The 21438-nt window shown below is 41.7% G+C and overlaps 3 protein-coding genes across 3 annotated transcripts; 1 reads left to right on the top strand and 2 right to left on the bottom strand.

Moving 5' to 3' along the window:
- Positions 1-3040: 3040 nt before the first annotated feature.
- LOC133614594 (type-2 ice-structuring protein-like) lies at positions 3041-4569 on the bottom strand. Its single transcript, XM_061972686.2, has 7 exons — positions 4494-4569; positions 4345-4407; positions 4222-4240; positions 4053-4138; positions 3787-3915; positions 3410-3515; positions 3041-3335 (listed from the first exon to the last, which is right to left on the bottom strand). The coding sequence occupies exons 1-7, from the start codon at positions 4545-4547 to the stop codon at positions 3256-3258; spliced, it is 537 nt and encodes a 178-aa protein (XP_061828670.1). The 5' UTR covers positions 4548-4569; the 3' UTR covers positions 3041-3255.
- A 4775-nt stretch (positions 4570-9344) lies between these two features.
- LOC133614587 (type-2 ice-structuring protein-like) lies at positions 9345-10880 on the bottom strand. The gene is made up of 7 exons (XM_061972672.1): positions 10803-10880; positions 10654-10716; positions 10531-10549; positions 10362-10447; positions 10091-10219; positions 9714-9819; positions 9345-9639 (listed from the first exon to the last, which is right to left on the bottom strand). The coding sequence occupies exons 1-7, from the start codon at positions 10854-10856 to the stop codon at positions 9560-9562; spliced, it is 537 nt and encodes a 178-aa protein (XP_061828656.1). The 5' UTR covers positions 10857-10880; the 3' UTR covers positions 9345-9559.
- Positions 10881-19429: 8549 nt separating this feature from the next.
- On the top strand, positions 19430-20963 carry LOC133614579 (type-2 ice-structuring protein-like). The gene is made up of 7 exons (XM_061972659.2): positions 19430-19505; positions 19592-19654; positions 19759-19777; positions 19861-19946; positions 20089-20217; positions 20489-20594; positions 20669-20963. Exons 1-7 carry the CDS (start codon positions 19452-19454, stop codon positions 20746-20748), a joined length of 537 nt encoding a protein of 178 aa, XP_061828643.1. The 5' UTR covers positions 19430-19451; the 3' UTR covers positions 20749-20963.
- Positions 20964-21438: the final 475 nt, after the last annotated feature.

Raw genomic sequence — 21438 nt, 5'->3', positions numbered from 1 at the left:
AGCCGCATTTTGTACCAATTGTAGTCTTTTAATGCTAGACATAGGGAGACCCGAAAATAATACGTTACAGTAGTCGAGACGAGACGTAACGAACGCATGAATAATGATCTCAGCGTTGCTAGTGGATAAAATAGAACGAATTTTAGCGATATTACGGAGATGAAAGAAGGCCGTTTTAGTAACACTCTTAATGTGTGACTCAAAGGAGAGAGTTGGGTCGAAAATAATACCCAGATTCTTTACTGATTCGCCTTGTGTAATTGTTTGGTTGTCAAATGTTAAGGTGGTATTATTAAATAAATGTCGGTGTTTAGCAGGACCGATAATCAGCATTTCCGTTTTCTTGGCGTTGAGTTGCAAGAAGTTAGCGGACATCCATTGTTTAATTTCATTAAGACACGCCTCCAGCTGACTACAATCCGGCGTGTTGGTCAGCTTTAGGGGCATGTAGAGTTGGCTGTCATCAGCATAACAATGAAAGCTAACACCGTATTTGCGTATGATGTCGCCTAGCGGCAGCATGTAATTACTAAAGAGTGCAGGGCCAAGAACCGAACCCTGAGGAACTCCGCACGTTACCTTAACATAGTCCGAGGTCACATTATTATGGGAGACGCATTGCATCCTGTCAGTAAGATAAGAGTTAAACCACGACAAAGCTAAGTCTGACATACCAATACGTGTTTTGATACGCTCTAATAAAATATTATGATCGACGGTATCGAAAGCAGCGCTAAGATCAAGAAGCAGCAACATAGATGACGCATCAGAATCCATCGTTAGCAGTAGATCATTAGTCATTTTTGCGAGGGCTGTCTCCGTAGAGTGATTTGCCCTGAAACCGGATTGAAAAGGTTCACAGAGATTGTTAGACACTAAGTGTTCATTTAGCTGCTGTGCGACAATTTTTTCGAGGATTTTGGAAATAAAGGGAAGGTGGGACACCGGTCGGTAGTTTACCATGAGGTCAGGATCAAGGTTAGGTCTTTTGAGCAGAGGATGAATAACCACTTTCTTGAATGCTAGGGGAACAGTGCCAGAGGAAAGTGATAAGTTTATAATATTTAGCACTGATGGACCTAATAATACAAAAAGCTCCTTGATAAGTTTCCCAGGAAGTGGGTCAAGTAAACATGTTGTTTGTTTTATCCCACTTACACGCTGTAATAGTTCCTCTAATGTTATTTCATCAAAAAGAGAGAGACTATTTTGTATTGCAGTATCCGTCGTAGATACAGTTGTATCTGTGTTCATAGAACCCAGTTGTAGCTGGGATGCGTTGTCTTTAATCTCCTTTCTAATGAGTTCAATTTTCTTATTAAAGAAATTCATAAAGTCATCTGCCGAGTGGGTGGAGCTATTGGGAGGAGTCCCTTGTTGGGTTAGCGATGCTACTGTACTAAACAAAAATTTAGGGTCGTTTTTGTTGAGGCGGATGAGATTTGAGTAATATTTAGCTTTAGCTAAGGTAAGCATGCGTTTATACGATATTAAACTATCACTCCATGCTTGATGGAAAACCTCAAGCTTGGTCGCGCGCCATTTGCGTTCCAACTTTCTACATGATAATTTATGAGCTCTGGTTTCTTCTGTAAACCATGGGGTGCGCCTTTTAGGGGCCCTTTTTTGTTTTAGCGGTGCTATACTATCAATGGTTTTGCGCAGGGCATTGTCAAAGTTGTTAGTGAGGTTATCAATAGAGCCGACATAATTTGGGAATGGTGCCATTACCGAAGGCAGTAGGTCAGCAAGAGTCATCGTTGTGGCAGCATTAATGTTGCGGCTGCTATAGCAGTTATTATTATTATTAGTTTGTTGACAATGAGTCAGAACTTCGAATTTTATAAGGTAATGATCGGACATTACTTTAGTATACGGGAGTACCATAACTTTGGAGGTGGTGACACCCCTGACCAGCACTAGATCTATCGTATTGCCGTTGCGATGCGTAGGTTCATTTATTATTTGTGTAAGACCACAGCTATCAATTATAGTCTGGAGCGCCACGCACTGAGGGTCCGATGGGGTATTCATATGGATATTAAAGTCCCCCATTATGATTATATTGTCTGCGTGCGTCACTAGATCAGCAACAAACTCTGAGAATTCATTAATAAAGTCCGAGTAGGGCCCTGGGGGGCGGTAGATAACAGCCATATCGAGAGGCAGCGGTGCGACAGACCTCATAGTAAGCACATCAAACGATTTGTATTTATTATTTAGGTTAGGGGTAAGGTTATAGTTTTCATTGTATATTAGTGCGACCCCCCCACCCCTTTTAAGGGGACGGGCAATATGTGCATTCGTATAGTTAGGAGGAGATGCCTCATTTAGCGCAAAAAAATCGTCTGGTTTGAGCCAGGTTTCGCTAAGACCAATGACGTTAAGATTGTTGTCTCTAATGACCTCATTAACTAATAACGTTTTGGGAGACAATGATCTTATGTTTAAAAAGCCCATATTATAAGTATTGGGCTGTTTTGACGAGTTTTTGTTTAAATTATCCGTAGTAGAAATATTAATAATGTTGCGTTTATTATACGTAGTGCACTTTAAATAGTTTCGACCATATCTAGGAATTGATACGACGGGAATTTTCAGATTGTTTGCTTGACCATCGTGATGTGTTTTTTAAATTTATGCGCTGCGTATGTTTATATTAAATGTTATGATAAATACTTCTGTTTTCATGCATCATCATGTATATAAAATCCTATTGGAGGTGTTTGGATGTTTTTAAGGGCTTTATAGGCAAAATAGGGCGGATTGCCATTTCAAATTAATTGTAGTTGTGAAAAATATAGACTATTTTCAATAAAATGTGTTCTGTCAAACCACTGATGGTAATAAGCTGGCCAGTGGTGTTCTTATTATATGTTTTTGCTTTGAAAAATATTACTGTGAAGAAGTATTAAAAAACAAAAAAAGCTAAATTGCACAAAATTACAATTGTTGTTCATGGACAAAGTTGCCATTTCATATAATTAAGCAATGCACAAGTTCAGAATTGGTTGTGTGGAAAATAAGACACAAATACATATTTTCATGCAGATAGCTTCCTTTATTTAGTAGAAAGATGGTGTTTCAGTTTCAAATGTGTTCCACTAACATTCAACAAGTGAACAGCGTAGGAGAAAAACATATTTGATAGTCAACCCAGATACACAAAGACACCACAAAGTATAATATCTTCTCAGTACACTTGTTGTGATGAGTGAAAGACATTGTTGTAGAAGATATGATGATATGGTTTGATTAGTTATGGTGGTCACAGCACGCGTCTCTGATGCAAACGTATGGCTCTAGGCTGTCACAGGCCTCACCCTCCCATGATTCTAGAAAAGAAAAGTTTTCAGAGTGACATTACAGTTAATCTCAACTAAATTTGATTGACTGATTATACTTATACCGGTGGTGGCGTCAGCATCAATAACCACACAAACATCCGTAGGAAGTACTGATGGAAAGTCACTAAATTCGAAGGGTTTGCCATCAGTCCAAAGAAAGGTTCCCGCCTGGAAGTCAAAGTCACATTTGAATGAGTCACTCCTGAAGAGAACAACTGCATGCAATTTTATTTACTGCTCTTTTGTCACAATATTTGACATCTTGATTGTGTTCAAAATATTATTAGCATCGTACAGTATCATTATGAAACACTCAACTCTACACCTCCTATTGTCACGTTTTTGCCTTGATTTAGTGTGGAGGATACATTTATTTGATAGGTGCCAATAAATGATTCGACTGACTACTAGACAACTTTGATATTGTTAAATGTTTCACCTCAATGGCATCACTGAGTCCAATCCAGGCTGTATCTGCATCCCCATCATTAACCAGGTCTTGAACGACTGCATTTTTCACCGCACTGGTGATTGAGGCCAGATTCCCACCAAGAATGTTGCAGACACTCTAATGGTAGAAACAGAGTGAAAAAGTAGATTTGATTCATTCCATCGTATAGTTGTCATCTTTTGATAAATGAACAAACAAACAGCAGCCCCTGGTGTATAAATATATTATGACTACATTGTGAAATTCTTTCATACCTCTGCATCTAGAAACATCCTTTCGTCAGCTTGGAAGATGTAACAGTGATCATCCAACTGAGTCCATCCCTTGGGACAGCAAACTTCTGCAACATAATCATTATTTTCGCAATGAATAACATAAAATAAGTCATTGTTAATTGAAAAAAAAGTCATTATAGCTACCAACCTTTGCTAGGACGAGACCACTGTGTAGAAGGTAAGAACAGAGCATTTACAAATATGAAGACAGCAGACAATGAAAGAGGATAATACATGTTTATTGAAGTCAGCAGGTGAGATTTGGACTTACAGCTCCAGTCATCAGTCCACTGATCCCACAAAGGAGGAAAAACACGCGAAGAGAAAACGCCATCTGTGCAATGATAGACAAACTCTGTTATATTGAACATGCCATTAAATAGAGTTCGAAAAGTCGCATTTAAAGTTGTAGTGTGTTACCTTTAGAGTTTTCAGGGCTGTTGGATGCTGAACTAAGGGACAACTAAGAGCCATCCTTTTATTAGCTGGCTTGACGCAACCCTGGAATGATCTGTATGTTAATTATGGACTGCAACAAGGAACTACTGAATAAAAAATAGTCACAAGTTGACGTAAATAATTGGTTTAATTAGTCTATCAACTTGAGCTCAATTTACACCCAAACAATGAAACAAAGACACCATTGTTATCCTTGTCAAACTTTTTTTTTTGTATGTACAGGATGCTTCACCTTACGTGGAGCATACAATGTGGGACTATCTTGGTTGGAACTTTGCTTCAACATTGCATGGAAGTCAGTCACAGACGTTCTCAGGATTGGCAGACCGGGGTGATGGTCTCCCTATTCATGAAGGTTGAAGGGTTTCTGTGGGAAAGTTAATTCCAGACTGCTGGAGAATATTTTAGGACCATTAGTCAAACCTCAGCTATAGGAGGTGCATTGAGGTCTGTGTCTTGGTAATGGAACACTGAACCAGCACTTCAACTAGGTCCCTCACTGTGCCCTGTGGGGAGTGCTCTGCTTGTATGGGGTATGTGGCTCGAGCATTCATACCCCATTCGCAGGAACCGAAGCAGAAGCCTGGTTCGCATTGTTAACATTAAGTCGAGTCTGCTCGTCGTAAAAGTTGGCCTCCACCCAGACTGCCCTTTGTCACCGATTCTGTTCATACTTTTTATGGACATGATTTCTAAGGTTCTCATTCATCCAGGTAGTTTTAATCTCAGGGCGTTCAATCGTTCGCAACTGGACTCCTTGATTTGTCTTGGAAGACGTTTCGCCGCTCATCCGAGTAGGCTTCATCAGTTCGTGCTCATAGACTTAGATTGGTCAGATCAAGTCCAACGGTTGGTGCCAAAACCCCAAATATTTAATCTTTCTAAGCATAGCCAAAGTGTTTAGGGTTTCAATCAATCAATCAATCAATCAAAGTTTACTTTAAATGTCTAAAAGGTCCGCACAAGCCACGACGACATCCTCGGCTCAGATCCCACTGGGAACAATGTAAACCCTGGAAGTTTTGAGGGGCAGAGGTTGGTGAATGGGTGCTACAGAGCTGTTTGCAGCTGTACATAAATATTTGGGGATGAGACCAAGAACTTTAAAATTTGAGGGCGTGGTTCTGAGCCTGAAAAGGGTGAATTGTACCCTTTAGGTTGGGTGTGAGGTCTTGCTCCAAGTAGAGGGGTCCAAGTAACTTGAGTTAGGGAAGGCTGGAGCGTGCGATCAACGGGGAAATCCTGGCAGTGTCTGCAGGAATGTCAATGCTGTACCAGACAATTGTGGTGAAGAGGGAGCTGAGCTGGAAAGCAAAGCTTTGGATTTACCTGTCAGTCTTGGTTCCTACTCTCACTTCCTGTCACAAGCTTTGGGTAGTGACTAAAAGAGCAGTAACAAGCAGTTTTCTTCGTAGGGTGGCTGGGCTTACTCTGGCGCTTAGACATCCAATAGAGCCGATAGCTACTCATTTTTCATCAAGAGGGGGCCAGTTGATGCAGCTCCGTTATCTGGTCTGGATGCCTTCTGGACACCTCGCTGGCGATTTAGGACACATTGACTACGTTTACACTGCAGGCCAAAGTTGCCCAAATCAGATTTTTTCCAAATTTGATTTTTTCCAGCTGACTGTTTACACCGCAAGTGAAATGTGATCTTTATCAGACTCCAGCATAAAAGCGCACAGGCCTAATGTGGCCTCAACATTGAGAGCAATGTTTGCTAGCCACTAGGCTAAAAGCCTGATCTGCCAATCCAGCGGCGATAACACTATTCGAAGCAGTCAGGGAGTGAGGTTTACCAACGTATATCTGCCGCAGCCACTAAGGCTGGCTCCCGTTACACTTGCGTCAGAGTTTGTTTAGGAGATCCACATGTGTTTTGTGGATTTTACAAAAAAGGCCTTTGATTTTTCTGTGGGAAAGTTAATTCCATACTGCTGGAGAAAACTTTAGGACCATTAGTCAACCCTCAGCTATAGGAGGTGCATTGAGGTCTGTGTCTTGGTAATGGAACACTGAACCAGCACTTCAACTAGGTCCCTCACTGTGTCCTGTGGGGAGTGCTCTGCTTGTATGGGGAACGTGGCTCGAGCATTCGTTGGAGCAGGAACCGAAGCAGAAGCCTATATCCACCTAAATACATACTAGGGCTGTCATTATTAACGCGTTAACGGATGTGATTAAGAATTTCTGAAAAATATTGCTCTACCATAAATGGATGATTAGTCACAGTGATTGTTTTTACCAATTCCAGAAGGCAGCACACATTATGCACAGGCAGTGATCACATGACACACCAGTGATAGTCAGAGCGATGTGCTATGCGCCCACTGCATCAAACCAAACCTTGATTGAACTTTAGATAAAACTGAGGTAACATTAATGTCCCCGAAGCCCACCCGTTTCCAAGAACTAATGTCCTGAGTTTGTAGCAATATAACAATATACTGAAATGTACCAATGTGGAATAGTCTTATTACCAAATCCCTTGACCCGGACACACACAATGAAGTTGTAGACTTTGTGCTTTTCCAAGTTTTGTTTTGTTGTGTAGAATGGCGTCTGGAGCACAATAGTTCGATATGTCTGGGAACGTGACCGACAGATAGTTCGCGAGCTGCTTGCTGTACAACAGCCATCTTGTCTTGGTTGACCACCAGTGGTTTTCACTTCCGGGAAGAAGTCCTGTGACGGAATACAAGCAATAGCTGGAGAAAAACCCACGCAAGCACGGGGAGAACATGCAAACTCTACTTAAAGGAGCCAACAGGGATTCGTGCTGACATGCTAACCACAAAGTCACAGTGCAGCCTGGATCCTTTCCACACTTTGACAAGTATCAGTTTGAACAAAAAAATAAACCAAGGATTAAATTAGAAAGGAATCAAGTGTGTTTGCTTGTCTTTTGAAGATGGGCTTATAAAACCTGCTTGTAGACAGTAAATTGTGGACTGATGACATCTGATTGTTGTCATGAAATACGATCAAAACACCACAACCAGAACAAGTTGTCAATTCTCAATTAAAGTCTGGAAGTGGACTAGAAACAAGTGTCAGTGAAGGAGACAAAAATATGATTTTTTTTCCCAAATACAGACATTAGATATGAAGGTGCTTGTGCTAGCTATGCAGTGTTGGACTGACCTAAACCACAGACGTTGTCTTCAGCTTGTTTTGGAGCTTTTGATGAAATGCTTCACCTGCCTGTGTAATTTGTGTGTAATTGCTGAGTAATCACTCACACAAAGGGTGATTTACTGTCATTCAGATGTCTTTTCTCAGCACATCAAATCCGAGAAGAGCCCATAGATCTGGTTTGGTCAGAAAGTTTGCCAACTTCTGTCTTTCACATTGTGCACTGAGTCAGAGCTCTCAACAATGGCTGAGATGTGATGCCATCACAATCAAAATGCTTCCCACAAAAACACTGGATTTTTTTAAGGTAGTTACATGAAGTTTATTTTTTGATATGATACCATTCAGAATCCTTTCAACAAAACCACTAAAACTTGATCTCAAGGTTCCTTTTAAATAGGACAAGAAAAGACTTAACACAAAAGTTGGTACTGAAAATGTCCCTTTGGCAAAACCAAAGTCAAGATGAGGTTGGTGTCAATTTGCAGAAAAAACAAACAAAAGGATTGTTCGTAGGAGTATGCAGGTGCACTTTAATCAATAGGAAACATGTTTGAAAATATCAATTATTTCAGTATTCAAACATTTTTACTTTTATAATCTCTGGAATCACTACACTACGTCTGTCTTCTTGGACTTGTCCCCACCTATCTGTGTTCCTTTGTGTGTAGAGACTCCAGTCATTACAGCCCACACTCACAGGATGTCCTCCACATGTTGGTTCCTAGAGCCAACACAGAACTTGGAAAGAAAGCATTCAGTTCTGCTGCTCCCTGGCCATGCAATGACACCCAGAAAGATCTGAGGCTACCAGAATTGATCACTTTGGAGGAGTTTAAGACCATTTTAAAAGATGGAGAAACCAGTTCTCTTGGGAAATGTACTTGCTTTTGAATATAATTTTTACTTAATCGTTTTAAATTATTTTTGACCTGTTGTGGTATGACTGCTGTTGTTCTGTTGTATTGTCTTGTTGTAATTATTATTGTAACTTTGTTTGTGTTGCCCTCTTTGTCAGGTCGCTCTTGAAAAAGAGATTTTAATCTCAATGAGTCTTTACCTGCTTAAATAAAGGAAATTGATTGATTGATTGATTGACTACACACAGTATGTTTAATTTGCGGTCTTATGCTTGTGCTGTCACGTGTTACTGACGGATTGTACATTGACATTGTACAGTAAGTGATGCTTTTCTATGCTTGTTGGTTCTCATGAAGTCTGCAGTGAGTAATAATCAGTGATGTTGAAGAAAAAGACGACCATCGTGATACGTTTTTTAAATTAATGCGCTGCGTATGTTTATATTAAAAGTTATGATAAATGCTTCTGTTTTCATGCATCATCATGTATATAAAATCCTATTGGAGGTGTTTGGATGTTTTCAAGGGCTTTATTGGCAAAATAGGGCGGATTGCCATTTCAAATTAATTGTAGTTGTGAAAAATATAGACTATTTTCAATAAAATGTGTTCTGTCAAACCACTAATGGTAATAAGTGGTGTTCTTATTATATGTTTTTGCTTTGAAAAATGTTACTGTGAAGAAGTATTTAAAAACAAAAAAAGCTAAATTGCACAAAATTACAATTGTTGTTCATGGACAAAGTTGCCATTTCATATAATTAAGCAATGCACAAGTTCAGAATTGGTTGTGTGGAAAATAAGACACAAATACATATTTTCATGCAGATAGCTTCCTTTATTTAGTAGAAAGATGGTGTTTCAGTTTCAAATGTGTTCCACTAACATTCAACAAGTGAACAGCGTAGGAGAAAAACATAATAGATAGTCAACCCAGATACACAAAGACACCACAAAGTATAATATCTTCTCAGTACACTCGTTGTGATGAGTGAAAGACATTGTTGTAGAAGATATGATGATATGGTTTGATTAGTTATGGTGGTCACAGCACGCGTCTCTGATGCAAACGTATGGCTCTAGGCTGTCACAGGCCTCACCCTCCCATGATTCTAGAAAAGAAAAGTTTTCAGAGTGACATTACAGTTAATCTCAACTAAATTTGATTGACTGATTATACTTATACCGGTGGTGGCGTCAGCATCAATAACCACACAAACATCCGTAGGAAGTGCTGATGGAAAGTCACTAAATCCGAAGGGTTTGCCATCAGTCCAAATAAAGGTTCCCGCCTGGAAGTCAAAGTCACATTTGAATGAGTCACTCCTGAAGAGAACAACTGCATGCAATTTTATTTACTGCTCTTTTGTCACAATAATTGACATCTTGATTGTGTTCAAAATATTATTAGCATCGTACAGTATCATTATGAAACACTCAACTCTACACCTCCTATTGTCACGTTTTTGCCCTGATTTAGTGTGGAGGATACATTTATTTGATAGGTGCCAATAAATGATTAGACTGACTACTAGACAACTTTGATATTGTTAAATATTTCACATCAATGGCATCACTGAGTCCAATCCAGGCTGTATCTGCATCCCCATCATTAACCAGGTCTTGAACGACTGCATTTTTCACCGCACTGGTGATTGAGGCCAGATTCCCACCAAGAATGTTGCAGACACTCTAATGGTAGAAACAGAGTGAAAAAGTAGATTTGATTCATTCCATCGTATAGTTGTCATCTTTTGATAAATGAACAAACAGGTGGCTCAGCAGCCCCTGGTGTATAAATATATTATGACTACATTGTGAAATTCTTTCATACCTCTGCATCTAGAAACATCCTTTCGTCAGCTTGGAAGATGTAACAGTGATCATCCAACTGAGTCCATCCCTCGGGACAGCAAACTTCTGCAACATAATCATTATTTTCGCAATGAATAACATAAAATAAGTCATTGTTAATTGAAAAAAAAGTCGTCATAGCTACCAACCTTTGCTAGGACGAGACCACTGTGTAGAAGGTAAGAACAGAGCATTTACAAATATGAAGACAGCAGACAATGAAAGAGGATAATACATGTTTATTGAAGTCAGCAGGTGAGATTTGGACTTACAGCTCCAGTCATCAGTCCACTGATCCCACAAAGGAGGAAAAACACGCGAAGAGAAAACGCCATCTGTGCAATGATAGACAAACTCTGTTATATTGAACATGCCATTAAATAGAGTTCGAAAAGTCGCATTTAAAGTTGTAGTGTGTTACCTTTAGAGTTTTCAGGGCTGTTGGATGCTGAACTAAGGGACAACTAAGAGCCATCCTTTTATTTGCTGGCTTGACGCAACCCTGGAATGATCTGTATGTTAATTATGGACTGATGTCTGCAACAAGGAACTACTGAATAAAAAATAGTCACAAGTTGACGTAAATAATTGGTTTAATTAGTCTATTAACTTGAGCTCAATTTCACACCCAAACAATGAAACAAAGACACCATTGTTTTCCTTGTCAAACTTGTTTTTTTGGATGTACAGGATGCTTCACCTTACGTGGAGCATACAATGTGGGACTATCTTGGTTGGAACTTTGCTTCCACATTGCATGGAAGTCAGTCACTGTTGTTCTCAGGATTGGCAGACCGGGGTGATGGTCTCCCTATTCATGAAGGTTGAAGGGTTTCTGTGGGAAAGTTAATTCCAGACTGCTGGAGAAAACTTTAGGACCATTAGTCAAACCTCAGCTATAGGAGGTGCATTGAGGTCTGTGTCTTGGTAATGGAACACTGAACCAGCACTTCAACTAGGTCCCTCACTGTGCCCTGTGGGGAGTGCTCTGCTTGTATGGGGTATGTGGCTCGAGCATTCATACCCCATTCGCAGGAACCGAAGCAGAAGCCTGTTTCGCATTGTTAACATTAAGTCGAGTCTGCTCGTCGTAAAAGTTGGCCTCCATCCAGACTGCCCTTTGTCACCGATTCTGTTCATACTTTTTATGGACATGATTTCTAAGGTTCTCATTCATCCAGGTAGTTTTAATCTCAGGGCGTTCAATCGTTCGCAACTGGACTCCTTGATTTGTCTTGGGAGACGTTTCGCCGCTCATCCGAGTAGGCTTCATCAGTTCGTGCTCATAGACTTAGATTGGTCAGATCAAGTCCAACGGTTGGTGCCAAAACCCCAAATATTTAATCTTTCTAAGCATAGCCAAAGTGTTTAGGGTTTCAATCAATCAATCAATCAATCGAAGTTTACTTTAAATGTCTCAAAGGTCTGCACAAGCCACAACGACATCCTCGGCTTAGATCCCACTGGGAACAATGTAAACCCTGGAAGTTTTGAGGGGCAGAGGCTGGTGAATGGGTGCTACAGAGCTGTTTGCAGCTGTACATAAATATTGGGGGATGAGACCAAGCACTTTAAAATTTGAGGGCGTGGTTCTGAGCCTGAAAAGGGTGGATTGTACCCTTTAGGTTGGGTGTGAGGTCTTGCTCCAAGTAGAGGGGTCCAAGTAACTTGAGTTAGGGAAGGCTGGAGCGTGCGATCAACGGGAAAATCCTGGCAGTGTCTGCAGGAATGTCAATGCTGTGCCAGACAATTGTGGTGAAGAGGGAGCTGAGCTGGAATGCAAAGCTTTGGATTTACCTGTCAGTCTTGGTTCCTACTCTCACTTCCTGTCACAAGCTTTGGGTGGTGACTAAAAGAGCAGTAGCAAGCAGTTTCCTTCGTAGGGTGGCTGGGCTTACTCTGGCGCTTAGACATCCAGTAGAGCCGGTAGCTACTCATTTTTCATCAAGAGGGGGCGAGTTGATCCAGCTCCGTTATCTGGTCTGGATGCCTTCTGGACACCTCCCTGGCGACTTAGGACACATTGACTACGTTTACACTGCAGGCCAAAGTTGCCCAAATCAGATTTTTTCCAAATTTGATTTTTTCCAGCTGACTGTTTACACTGCAAGTGAAATGTGATCTTTATCAGACTCCAGCATAAAAGCGCACAGGCATAATGTGGCCTCAACGTTGAGAGCAATGTTTGCTAGCCACTAGGCTAAAAGTCTGATCTGCCAATCCAGCGGCGATAACACTATTCGAAGCAGTCAGGGAGTGAGGTTTACCAACGTATATCTGCCGCAGCCACTAAGGCTGGCTCCCGTTACACTTGCGTCAGAGGTTGTTTAGGCGGTCCACATGTGTTTTGTGGATTTTACAAAAAAGGCCTTTGATTTTTCTGTGGGAAAGTTAATTCCATACTGCTGGAGAAAACTTTAGGACCATTAGTCAAACCTCAGCTATAGGAGGTGCATTGAGGTCTGTGTCTTGGTAATGGAACACTGAACCAGCACTTCAACTAGGTCCCTCACTGTGTCCTGTGGGGAGTGCTCTGCTTGTATGGGGTACGTGACTTTAGCATTCGTTGGAGCAGGAACCAAAGCAGAAGCCTATATCAAATCAAATCAAATCAACTTTATTTATAGAGCACATTTAAATTTACCACAGGGGTAGCCAAAGTGCTGTACAATGAGCAGGTTAAAAGATAAAACGAGTACCGAGCAAACACAACACAACACAAACAGAACACGATAAAAAAAAAAAAAAATTAAAATAGAATTAATAAAAACATAAAAACATAAAAACAGGATCACAGCAGGTGTATTATGGGGCGCCATTGCAGGATGGATATCACTCAGTGTTAAAAGCCATGGAATAAAAGTATGTTTTTAAGAGAGATTTAAAAACAGGAAGAGAGGAGGCTTGTCTAACACTCAGGGGTAGGTCGTTCCAGAGCTTGGGAGCAGCAACGGCGAAAGCTCTGTCACCTCTAAGCTTCAGCCTTGTGTCAGGGACCGTCAACAGCAGCTGATCGGCTGATCTTAAGGATCGGGTTGGGCAGTAAGGCTGAAGGAGGTCGGAGAGATAGGTTGGCGCGAGGTTGTTTAGACATTTAAAAACAAATAAAAGGAGTTTAAAATGTATTCGGTAACGCACAGGGAGCCAGTGAAGGTACGCTAAAATAGGGGTGATGTGCTCACGTCTGCGGGTCTGTGTTAGCAGACGAGCAGCAGAGTTCTGCACGAGCTGCAGGCGGGCGAGGGAGGCCTGGCTAATGCCAACATACAGGGCATTACAATAATCAAGACGAGTCGAGATAAAAGCGTGGATTAATTTCTCAAGATCATGTCTTGATAGAAGCGGTTTCACTTTCGCTATTTGGCGTAATTGATAAAAACTTTTTTGAACGACGCTGCTGATTTGTTTTTCGAATTTAAAATCTGAGTCAAACTTTACCCCCAGGTTTGTGACACAGTCGCTGAGATACGGGGTCAGAGTGCCGAGGTCAACGTTGGGGGAGGGAGAGCGACTTGGACCGAACAACATAACTTCTGTTTTATCTTCATTTAGGCTCAGGAAGTTAGCTGAAAGCCAGACTTTGATGTCGTGCAGGCAGTCAATAAGACGTTGAACCGTGTTATTTTGTGCCATGGGAAAATAAATCTGGCAATCATCGGCATAAAAATGAAATGCAATACTGTACTTCCTAAAAATAGAACCAAGGGGGAGAAGGTAAAGCGCAAATAAAATTGGGGCAAGGATTGAGCCCTGGGGGACCCCATGTGGTAAAGGAGCTGTGGACGACATAAAACTGTCTACTTTTACACAAAAACTCCTGTCGGTTAGGTACGACCGGAACCAGTTGAGGGCGGCGCCCTTAATGCCCACACAGTTCTCAAGACGAGTGATTAAGGTGGCGTGGTCGACGGTGTGGAACGCAGCAGACAGATCTAAAAGCACCAGGACAACATATTTACCAGAATCAGTGGACAGGAGGATATCGTTCAAAACTTTTAGAAGCGCTGACTCTGTGCTGTGGAGGGCTTTAAAACCGGACTGGAACAGCTCAGTGATACCATTATCCTCTAAGAAGGGCAACAACTGACTGTAGACAACCTTCTCTAATATTTTGGAAATGAATGGAAGATTAGAGATAGGTCTGAAGTTAGAGAGGAGAGAGGGGTCGAGGCCGGGTTTTTTAAGTAGAGGTCGTACCACTGCATGTTTAAACTCTACTGGAACTATTCCAGAAGAGAGGCTACTATTGATAATGTTAAGGACACTTGATCCAATAGTAGCAAGTACCTCCTTAAACAGGCGAGGTGGGAGGGCATCTGCAGGAGAACCAGAGGGCTTCATATGACTAACTGTGTCACTTCAAAAAGAAAAGGACACCGGCTCAAACTGATGGAAAACAGAAGAGAAATGCAGGGGAACAGAAGGGTCATATGAAGGCTGAGATAGACTGGCTCTAGTTGACACAATTTTGTCAGTGAAAAAATGGAGACAATTTTCACAGAATTCAAAAGAAGCATCAAAACCAGCAGATTTGGGAGCATCAATGACAGTGTTAATAGTTTTAAACAGAACTCTGGGGTTGTTACAGTTAGAAGATATCATCTGAGATAGATATATATTCATTTCTGCTTTTACAGTCATCTGAAAGGAAAACAGGCTTTCTTTAAAAATGGCAAAGGACACATGCAGCCTGTCTTTTTTCCATTTTCTCTCTGCTCTTCTACATACGCGCCTGGCAGCCCGAGTGACGTCATTCAACCAGGGCTGAGGCGTAGCTTTAGCGCGGCGGCATTTGAAAGGCGCGATCGTGTCCAGTGTTTGTAAACAGATAGAGTTGAACCCAGAAACCAACTCTTCAGTATTCAGACACACAGATGCTGCAGAATTATCATCACAAAGAGTCGAAAAAATAGAGGTGAACCGAGCAGGAGACGAAGAATTAAACATGCGAGAGCGTTGGGGCGGTGCGCACAATTTAACTGGACACTGCGTGGGAATATCAAACAGGATCGGCATGTGATCAGAGAACACAGCGTCGCAAATGTCCAAATTAAAAACACACAAACCATACGAGAGCACTAAATCGAGTGTATGCCCGCGTTCATGTGTAGAACCACACACAGACTGTACAAAGTTAAATGAGTCGATTATATTCAGGAAGCTCCTGGAAAGCGGCTCATCTGGACAGCAGGTGTGAATATTAAAATCACCCACAATAAGGACACGATCATATTTGGGCAGGATTTCAGCCAGAAATTCAGAAAAGTCAGTTATAAAGTCTTTGTGGTACTTGGGTGGTCGATAGATGACGGCACACAGGACGACATCAGAAAGACCCAGTTCAAACATGCACAGTTCCAAGCTTGAAAAGGAGGATTGTAGGCGGATCTGACGGCATTTAAAGTCATTTTTAAAAACGACTGCTAATCCTCCTCCTTTTCGACCGGACGGCCGTGGGGAATTAAAGTAGGAACACTCCGGAGGCAGAAGTTCATTAAGAGGGGCGGACTCACCGGCTCTCAGCCATGTCTCCGTCACACAGAGGAAGTCCAGTCCGCGGGAAGTGAAGAAATCCTTCAGGATAAAAGTTTTGTTTGTCAAAGATCTTGCGTTCACAAGACCGAACCTGGCGGGGGCCAGCACGTCCAAGGCCGCAATTAATCCGGGTGGGGCCCGATACACAGCCCGCAGGTGGCGGTGATCCACCCCGCGCCTCCGGGGGCGGGGACAGCAGGAGCGACGACGGCAAGCTTCTTCCTCCAAACCAACGATAGGAACCAGCCAGGAGCCGATAGGATCGAGCGAGCGTGGGTGCAGGAGGAGACCGGATACCGCACCATTCCTCCTTCGGGGAGCCACGGGAAGCCGGGCCAGGAGTGCCCTAACTTTCACCAGCTGGCCGCCACGTTTACCGCGGCGCCGGAGACGCTTCCGCCGGGGGAGAGGAGCCAGGGGGCGGGAAAGGAAGGCAGGAATCCGGCCAGGTGAAAAAGCTGACTGGGACGTCGAAAAACCAACGTCGAAGTTGATCATATCAGTGGGAGAGGGGCAAAGATCCAACAGTGTTTGGCGGTCATACACAAGCAGTGAGCTGACAGAGACGAAAATAGACGCAAAAAACACAAAAACGAACAGAGCTGACAGCGAGAGACGGCAGGCCAAAGCACATACTGGCGCCATCTTGCATCGGGGCGTGGTCCCGATGTATATCCACCTAAATACATACTAGGGCTGTCATTGTTAACGCGTTAACGCATGTGATTAATAATTTTTGAAAAATATCGCTCTACCATAAATGGATGATTAGTCACAGTGATTGTTTTTACCAATTCCAGAAGGCAGCACACATTATGCACAGGCAGTGATCACATGACACACCAGTGATAGTCAGAGCGATGTGCTATGCGCCCACTGCATCAAACCAAACCTTGATTGAACTTTAGATAAAACTGAGGTAACATTAATGTCTCCGAAGCCCACCCGTTTCCAAGAACTAATGTCCTGAGTTTGTAGCAATATAACAATATACTGAAATGTACCAATGTGGAATAGTCTTATTACCAAATCCCTTCACCCGGACACACACAATGAAGTTGTAGACTTTGTGCTTTTCCAAGTTTTGTTTTGTTGTGTAGAATGGCGTCTGGAGCACAATAGTTCGATATGTCTGGGAACGTGACCGACAAATAGTTCGCGAGCTGCTTGCTGTACAACAGCCATCTTGTCTTGGTTGACCACCACTGGTTTTCACTTCCGGGAAGAAGTCCTGTGACGGATTACAAGCAATAGCTGGAGAAAAACCCACGCAAGCACGGGGAGAACATGCAAACTCTACTTAAAGGAGCCAACAGGGATTCGTGCTGACATGCTAACCACGAAGCCACAGTGCAGCCTGGATCCTTTCCACACTTTGACAAGTATCAGTTTGAACAAAAAAATAAACCAAGGATTAAATCAGAAAGGAATCAAGTGTGTTTGCTTGTCTTTTGAAGATGGGCTTATAAAACCTGCTTGTAGACAGTAAATTGTGGACTGATGACATCTGATTGTTGTCCTGAAATACGATCAAAACACCACAACCAGAACAAGTTGTCAATTCTCAATTAAAGTCTGGAAGTGGACTAGAAACAAGTGTCAGTGAAGGAGACAAAAATATGATTTTTTTTCCCAAATACAGACATTAGGTATGAAGGTGCTTGTGCTAGCTATGCAGTGTTGGACTGACCTAAACCACAGACGTTGTCTTCAGCTTGTTTTGGAGCTTTTGATGAAATGCTTCACCTGCCTGTGTAATTTGTGTGTAATTGCTGTGTAATCACTCACACAAAGGGTGATTTACTGTCATTCAGATGTCTTTTCTCAGCACATCAAATCCGAGAAGAGCCCATAGATCTGGTTTGGTCAGAAAGTTTGCCAACTTCTGTCTTTCACATTGTGCACTGAGTCAGAGCTCTCAACAATGGCTGAGATGTGATGTCATCACAATCAAAATGCTTCCCACAAAAACGTAGTCAATGTGTCCTAAGTCGCCAGCGAGGTGTCCAGAAGGCATCCAGACCAGATAACGGAGCTGCATCAACTGGCCCCCTCTTGATGAAAAATGAGTAGCTACCGGCTCTACTGGATGTCTAAGCGCCAGAGTAAGCCCAGCCACCCTACGAAGAAAACTGCTTGTTACTGCTCTTTTAGTCACTACCCAAAGCTTGTGACAGGAAGTGAGAGTAGGAACAAAGACTGAGAGGTAAATCCAAAGCTTTGCTTTCCAGCTCAGCTCCCTCTTCACCACAATTGTCTGGCACAGCATTGACATTCCTGCAGACACTGCCAGGATTTCCCCGTTGATCGCACGCTCCAGCCTTCCCTAACTCAAGTTACTTGGACCCCTCTACTTGGAGCAAGACCTCACACCCAACCTAAAGGGTACAATTCACCCTTTTCAGGCTCAGAACCACGCCCTCAAATTTTAAAGTTCTTGGTCTCATTCCCAAATATTTATGTACAGCTGCAAACAGCTCTGTAGCACCCATTCACCAACCTCTGCCCCTCAAAACTTCCAGGGTTTACATTGTTCCCAGTGGGATCTGAGCCAAGGATGTCGTTGTGGCTTGTGCAGACCTTTGAGACATTTAAAGTAAACTTTGATTGATTGATTGATTGATTGATTGATTGAAACCCTAAACACTTTGGCTATGCTTAGAAAGATTAAATATTTGGGGTTTTGGCACCAACCATTGGACTTGATCTGACCAATCTAAGTCTATGAGCACGAATTGATGAAGCCTACTCGGATGAGCGGCGAAACGTCTTCCAAGACAAATCAAGGAGTCCAGTTGCGAACGATTGAACGCCCTGAGATTAAAACTACCTGGATGAATGAGAACCTTAGAAATCATGTCCATAAAAAGTATGAACAGAATCGGTGACAAAGGGCAGTCTGGATGGAGGCCAACTTTTACGACGAGCAGACTCGATTTAATGTTAACAATGCGAACCAGGCTTCTGCTTCGGTTCCTGCGAATGGGGTATGAATGCTCGAGCCACATACCCCATACAAGCAGAGCACTCCCCACAGGACACAGTGAGGGACCTAGTTGAAGTGCTGGTTCAGTGTTCCATTACCAAGACACAGACCTCAATGCACCTCCTATAGCTGAGGTTTGACTAATGGTCCTAAAGTTTTCTCCAGCAGTATGGAATTAACTTTCCCACAGAAACCCTTCAACCTTCATGAATAGGGAGACCATCACCCCGGTCTGCCAATCCTGAGAACAACAGTGACTGACTTCCATGCAATGTTGAAGCAAAGTTCCAACCAAGATAGTCCCACATTGTATGCTCCACGTAAGGTGAAGCATCCTGTACATACAAAAAAAAAGGTTTGACAAGGATAACAATGGTGTCTTTGTTTCTTGTTTGGGTGTGAAACTGAGCTCAAGTTAATAGACTAATTAAACCAATTATTTACATCAACTTGTGACTATTTTTTATTCAGTAGTGTCTTGTTGCTGACACCAGTCCATAATTAACATACAGATCATTCCAGGGTTGCGTCAAGCCAGCTAATAAAAGGATGGCTCTTAGTTGTCCCTTAGTTCAGCATCCAACAGCCCTGAAAACTCTAAAGGTAACACACTACAACTTTAAATGCAACTTTTCGAACTCTATTTAATGGCATGTTCAATATAACAGAGTTTGTCTATCATTGCACAGATGGCGTTTTCTCTTCGCGTGTTTTTCCTCCTTTGTGGGATCAGTGGACTGATGACTGGAGCTGTAAGTCCAAATCTCACCTGCTGACTTTAATAAACATGTATTATCCTCTTTCATTGTCTGCTGTCTTCATATTTGTAAATGCTCTGTTCTTACCTTCTACACAGTGGTCTCGTCCTAGCAAAGGTTGGTAGCTATGACGACTGTTTTTTCAATTAACAATGACTTATTTTATGTTATTCATTCCGAAAATAATGATTATGTTGCAGAAGTTTGCTGTCCCGAGGGATGGACTCAGTTGGATGATCACTGTTACATCTTCCAAGCTGACGAAAGGATGTTTCTAGATGCAGAGGTATGAAAGAATTTCACAATGTAGTCATAATATATTTATACACCAGGGGCTGCTGAGCCACCTGTTTGTTCATTTATCAAAAGATGACAACTATACGATGGAATGAATCAAATCTACTTTTTCACTCTGTTTCTACCATTAGAGTGTCTGCAACATTCTTGGTGGGAATCTGGCCTCAATCACCAGTGCGGTGAAAAATGCAGTCGTTCAAGACCTGGTTAATGATGGGGATGCAGATACAGCCTGGATTGGACTCAGTGATGCCATTGATGTGAAACATTTAACAATATCAAAATTGTCTAGTAGTCAGTCGAATAATTTATTGGCACCTATCAAATAAATGTATCCTCCACACTAAATCAGGGCAAAAACGTGACAATAGGAGGTGTAGAGTTGAGTGTTTCATAATGATACTGTACGATGCTAATAATATTTTGAACACAATCAAGATGTCAAATATTGTGACAAAAGAGCAGTAAATAAAATTGCATGCAGTTGTTCTCTTCAGGAGTGACTCATTCAAATGTGACTTTGACTTCCAGGCGGGAACCTTTATTTGGACTGATGGCAAACCCTTCGGATTTAGTGACTTTCCATCAGTACTTCCTACGGATGTTTGTGTGGTTATTGATGCTGACGCCACCACCGGTATAAGTATAATCAGTCAATCAAATTTAGTTGAGATTAACTGTAATGTCACTCTGAAAACTTTTTTTTTCTAGAATCATGGGAGGGTGAGGCCTGTGACAGCCTAGAGCCATACGTTTGCATCAGAGACGCGTGCTGTGACCACCATAACTAATCAAACCATATCATCATATCTTCTACAACAATGTCTTTCACTCATCACAACGAGTGTACTGAGAAGATATTATACTTTGTGGTGTCTTTGTGTATCTGGGTTGACTATCTATTATGTTTTTCTCCTACGCTGTTCACTTGTTGAATGTTAGTGGAACACATTTGAAACTGAAACACCATCTTTCTACTAAATAAAGGAAGCTATCTGCATGAAAATATGTATTTGTGTCTTATTTTCCACACAACCAATTCTGAACTTGTGCATTGCTTAATTATATGAAATGGCAACTTTGTCCATGAACAACAATTGTAATTTTGTGCAATTTAGCTTTTTTTTGTTTTTTAATACTTCTTCACAGTAACATTTTTCAAAGCAAAAACATATAATAAGAACACCACTTATTACCATTAGTGGTTTGACAGAACACATTTTATTGAAAATAGTCTATATTTTTCACAACTACAATTAATTTGAAATGGCAATCCGCCCTATTTTGCCTATAAAGCCCTTAAAAACATCCAAACACCTCCAATAGGATTTTATATACATGATGCATGAAAACAGAAGCATTTATCATAACATTTAATATAAACATACGCAGCGCATTAATTTAAAAAACACATCACGATGGTCGTCTTTTTCTTCAACATCACTGATTATTACTCACTGCAGACTTCATGAGAACCAACA

Source organism: Nerophis lumbriciformis, linkage group LG01, assembly GCF_033978685.3.
Source record: "Nerophis lumbriciformis linkage group LG01, RoL_Nlum_v2.1, whole genome shotgun sequence".
Lineage (NCBI taxonomy): Eukaryota > Metazoa > Chordata > Actinopteri > Syngnathiformes > Syngnathidae > Nerophis > Nerophis lumbriciformis.
Note: the sequence above shows the minus strand (reverse complement) of the source record. Positions and strands in the feature narration are given on the sequence as shown.